This window comes from Pterocles gutturalis, unplaced genomic scaffold (genome assembly GCF_000699245.1).
Source record: "Pterocles gutturalis isolate BGI_N339 unplaced genomic scaffold, ASM69924v1 scaffold33386, whole genome shotgun sequence".
In the NCBI taxonomy this organism is placed as follows: Eukaryota; Metazoa; Chordata; class Aves; order Pterocliformes; family Pteroclidae; genus Pterocles; species Pterocles gutturalis.
This window is the reverse complement of record NW_010106523.1, coordinates 12,189-17,375: the sequence shown is the minus strand read 5'-3', so window position 1 is coordinate 17,375 and position 5,187 is coordinate 12,189. Positions and strand designations below refer to the sequence as shown.

Below are 5,187 nucleotides of genomic sequence, written 5' to 3'. Positions count from 1 at the left end.
CGGGTTGGGTGTGAGGTGGGTTGAGTGCTGCCTGGGAAAGCACTCTTCCGAGCCCTGTAAAGGAATTGGGTACCTAGGAGCTTGAGGGGGGCCTGGTGCGGGTTTTTTGCTTTGTCTAAGAGGAAGTATTACTGTTTTCAGAGGGCTTTCCTGGTCAAAACGTCCTGAAAACAGAAACATTTCTGTGAAGCTGAGTTTTAGCCGTGTAGCCAGGTTTCTTCCCCCCCCAAAGCTCAATTCCTCACAGAAGCAAAGACTTGAGTCCAGCTCTGGGTTGGTCTTCTAGCAGGTTGTGTTCAGCACTTGGATGAGAAGGTGACTGTAGGGAGAAGGCACAGCCAGGTGGGACCATTGTCGGCTCTGCCATGCGTAGTGTGACAGGTTTTTGCTGGCGTGTGTGTGAGAAACCTCTAAGTAAAACACGAAAGTGCTGCACAAAGAGGAAACCTTCAAGTTGGCGTTGGCCTAACGCTGCAGCCGGGTGGAAGGGGCTGTTGGGATATATGTCAATTCGGGATTTTTTTGGGGCTGTGGAAAACCAAACTTTCTGTTTGCCTGGGCGCCGAAGTTTTCTTTTGCAAGGCTTGTGATGGTAAAGCCAGAGTCGTACCCATATTGAACTTGACTAGTTAATCTTTATTAATTTGCTATTTCCAGCTGAAGCCAGGTTGTGGATTTTCCTCCTGTGGCTGTATGAAACACTTGGTGTCAATCTGCTGCTTTTATCTGTTCATCAGTGACTGGTTTTCAGCCCTGTCAGGAGAGGCGTTTCTCTCTTGGGAATGTGCTTAAGAAATATCTGGGAAATAAAGTTGCTTCTTTTGGCCGGGCAGGAAGGAGCTCTAAAATGTTAAAGGAGTTGAATACTTGCTATTATAAGAACTCAGCTTTAGTGGTTTCTAAGGCATTCAAGCAGGGTCTTCCGAAGCAGCTTTTTGGTGGTTACTGACTTTGATTTTTCTGACCTCGTGGGCTGTGCAGGTGCCTCCCTCAGGGCAAGCATTTTTGAAAAGCAACAACAAAAAAAGAACTGCAAACCAAAAAAGTGAGCAAAATGAGTGAATCTTATTTTATTGTGGTTGCGCAACACTGTTCTAAGCAACCTCTTATTGGTATTCAGCAACTTCTCACCTGGCCTATGGAGCCACGAGGGATCGTCAAAGCCTTTCCCAAGAGGAAGAATGTGAGGGGTGACTCAGGGAAAAGTATTCCTCCAAAAATTGCGAAAGAGGAAGGAACAGAGATATCTGAGGGTAAGTCCTGCATGCCCATGATGTAGACTCTAATGCTTCTACCCCAGCTTCTTAACTGGAGGTGCTGTTCCCCCAAAGGCTTTTTCTGGCCCCTGAGTGTGTTTTCAGTAGAGATCACATCCAGCTTGCTTTGGTGTGTCCAGCTGGTGCCCACCAAAGACTGCCTGCCACTGTTGGTGCCATCATGTCCTATGTGAGATATGTAGTCCTGTTGGTTTGTGATACTGTTTCTCTTGTCACTGAGCTCCTGCCCTTGTGTTTTCCTCAGGAGAGTGGCTGAAACCAGTCACTGCCTATGTGTTGCAAGCTGGCATCGGCCAAGCCAGGGCAGAGATCTTCCACAAGCAGATTCTCCAGAATGGAGGTGTTGTACACCACCAGCTCTCCTCGGAGGTGACGCATGTCATTGTGGCTGAAGACATGGGCTGTGATCGGGCCTTTCGGCTCCTTAAGTTAACCAAGCTACCTTCAGGGGTGAAGCTAGTGAAGGCATCCTGGCTAAGTGCTTGCATTAGAGATCAGAAGCTGCTGAGTACCGCTGGCTATGGTGTCTTTATCCCTCACAGGTATGCAAATGCCACTCTGTCGTTCCTCCCTACTGTGCTTCTATCCTAAACTGAACAGCACTGAAATTTTACCTCTGCTCAAAATCTCAGACTGCAACTCCTTGCAGCTCCCGTGGCTGTGACTCAAAATCACTTTTCCCCATACAGACTGTGAAATGTAGTGATCTGTGACAAGTTGCCATTCTGTGGGATAGCAAAAAATGGAACAGAGCCCAGAAGTGCTAACAGGAGTTCTGTCACTTGCTACAGGTTCTAAAGGCACCTCTTCCTAATCCGTCAGTGATAACGAGATTTTTTAAAAAAATGCTCAGGATTAAGTGCTGTTTCTTACTTATTGCAGATGAAAAGTAGAGAGAGAATTGCCAACTAGGCACAAGAAGAAATAAGGAATGGAGCAGCAGACAGCCACAGGTTAGGATCAAAATGTTTTGGCAAAGTTTTGGAGAAAGAGTCTAAGAGTGAGGTAGATAGGAGTGGAAGTTGCAGGTCAACAAGGTGGATGGAAATTGGAGAACTGGGCTGAAACCAGAGTAATTTGTGATCTGAGAGAGTACAATTCATATGGGTTGTTTGCTCCATCCCAAAACATGCAGAAGGATTTCTCAGTTGCACTTCTGGGGGCTGAGAATTCCTCTTCCTTTACTAAGGCACCTGGTCCATGGCAGGTTCCTGGAGGAGGGAGAACTGCAGAAAGAACAGCAGCAGCTGGTCCTGGGCAGTGAAGAGATTGAGCCTCCAGCAGAGGAGGGAGCACTGAAACCAAATACTGAAGCACCGGTGGAGGACTCATTGAAGCGAGGCCTGGGCATCCTTGGACAGCAGCAGCTGGCTGAGGTGAGGCTTCCCGCACAGGCCCTTCTTCTTATGTGCAGATCCTGCATGCTGCTTTTCCTGGCTAAGGGCATCCCTGCAGGGATACAGGGCCAGATTTTCTCAGCAAAGGGAGGGCATTTGGATGCTTCCGTGGGTTGGTGCTGACAGACTCAGGCTGTGGACATGGTTACTGCTTCTCTTTGTCCCTTTCAGGTGTTAAAAGTAGAAACAACACCCCTTAAATTTCTGTCCTCATTGGAACATTTCCAGCTGAAGCAGTTCTGGTGCTTTGATCAGGCCAATGTTCACTCTGGTGATCGTGTTTCCCCTGTGTCCTTTTGAGGAATATTCCCTGGCTGAAAATCTCCCTTTCAGGAAGCGGTCTCTGATATTTCATCCCGTGTTCCTGCCTGAGCCATACTGACCCAGTCTCCACTCCTTGGCAAGCACCCTGTTCAGACACAAGTGCAGTGGATCAGGTTGCCACTCTAACGATTGTGGTGGTGTGCTTAAAATATCTCTGTTAGGTTATTAGTGGCCTCTGCTGTGAGTCAGCTTCTCCGACTCTGACGTGCTGTTAGCTTTCTTTCCTTTCCCTGTATTTTTGCTCAAGCTTATGGCATTCTTTTTGAGCGTTGGCAGCATTCAGATCTTATCTGTAGCAAAGTTACCCCAGACCTCTTAGAGTGGCAGCTGCCTTGTAATTCTGGCATCTGTTCTCTCACACAGTCCCAAATTTTGTTTCACAAAACCCTGTAGTTACTCCCTGTCAGCCCACTGAAGGCTCCTTTGTTTTAGGCTTTCTCTTGAATATGTGTAGGAGGGGATCTTCTCTCTCCAGACTTACTCTCCAGTGTGCTATAGGCAGAGTTGGCTTCTTCTTAACTGTGTCACCTTTGTAGTTACCCCATCTTTGCTGTTTCTCATAACTGTAATTTAGTGGTAATAGTTATTAACAAATCTCACACTTAATGGGAAAAAGAACCTTTTGTACCTTTATGGATCCCGTGGTATCTGCCCTGCTTTCTGCTCACATTTACTTTGGGTGGCCAGACAGCTGCTGGAATCTGAAGCCGCCTTGCTTTTTTTTTCCTTTTAAATCCCCTCAAGCAGTGATATTTCCTGTTAGTCTGTGCACAAAAACAGTGTCTGTAGACACTTCAGTAAAATCCCCTGTCCCAAGCTTAGGACTATGTGAGTTTGCGGAGGAGAAGAGAACCCACAGGATATGCTTTAAAGTCAGTACCAACCACTTTTAAGATCCAGCTACAACGGTAAAGCTGAAGTTGACGTCTCAGCTTAGAAGTAGCCTCCATTTAAGCAGAGTCTTTTCTAGCTTGGGTGGATGTTTTCTGTCTAGGAGATGAGGAGTGTTCCAGTGTTTCCTACTGAACAGGGGCTGCTCTGAGAGTTCTGTGTTTGAATGTAAACTCCTGTCAGGTAACCCTGTTACCAGTCAAACTGTAGCAAACACTGTGTGACCGGCATCTGGATGCAGTAGTTTTCTGCAAGGCATCCTTTGCAAGTGGTGCCAGTTATTCACAGGCTGAACCTCGGGGCTGTTACCGCAGGCTGCCTTCATCCCTCTGAAGTGGCGTATTGCTTCAGCTGCTGTCCTGGCTCCTGTGCTGTGCTCCAGACAAAACATGCACATCACAGTCTTGCCTGGCTCTAGCAAGTCAGCTGCTGTAGGATCCTGCAATATTTTAGAAGCTAATGGGACTAGTTGGTTTTGTAGGTATGGTTGTAAAGAGTCCATCAGCTTTGTTGGTGAAGTGCAGAGTCAGAGGTTTATGTTCTGTCTTACCTGTGTGACACTGCTCTCCAACAGGATGGGAATTGCATGCTCCAGCTGCAGAGTTGTTTGCATTGTGCTTGGATAGCATGCTCCTTAAATGCTTATAAGGGGCTTACTAACCGATCTGAACACTCTGATGCTTTGCTGCCCTTAGAGGGAACAGTGTCTTAAGGGAGTTGCATTTTGAGATGAATGAAACTGCTTTACTCTATCAAGTCGTCGGACTGACCTAGTTTTCAGAGTTAAGATGAAAAAAGGGAAACATCCTGCCTCTTCTGCCTCAAGACTTCAGCTCTCTGTCCTGCAGGAATTGTCTGCAGACCTCCTTAGCCAGCAGAACCAGAGGTTGTAAGAATATGGCTCTGACTTAGGCTGATGCTTTGCAGAAACTCATAACAGGACTTGTGTGCCACATGTAATTGCTGGGCTGATCCCAAACAACCCTGTGCCATTCAGGGTTACTTCCACAGTACAGGAGCACTTGGATCTTCATGGACTCCTGTGTTTATACATCAGGAGAGAGGGGGACCCCAGTGAGTAAAGCAGTCTACAAAGCCTCTATGAGGCTTCCCACTTCTATCCTCTTTTGTTCATTACCTGAAGCCAAGGCTCATTGTTTCTTAAGTCCACACAGAGGCATCCTAATGCTGAGGGTATCAGCAAATGTATACATTGGTTCTTTCTTCTGTCACTGAGGAATGTGGAGTCCTTTGTGTCATTCCTTCCTCCTCCTTTTCTCTTGCAGATAGCCATGGGG

At 47.0% G+C, this 5,187-nt stretch overlaps 1 protein-coding gene across 1 annotated transcript in view; it reads left to right on the top strand.

The window, feature by feature from the left end:
* The first annotated feature begins 1,138 nt into the window (after positions 1-1,138).
* Positions 1,139-5,187, top strand: part of POLL (polymerase (DNA directed), lambda) — a 9,827-nt gene continuing 5,778 nt past the window's right edge. Inside the window, exons 1-3 of the mRNA XM_010087820.1 lie at positions 1,139-1,253; positions 1,525-1,819; positions 2,485-2,653. Of these exons, the coding sequence (XP_010086122.1) occupies positions 1,139-1,253; positions 1,525-1,819; positions 2,485-2,653 (579 nt within the window). The remainder of the gene's footprint in view (positions 1,254-1,524; positions 1,820-2,484; positions 2,654-5,187) is intronic.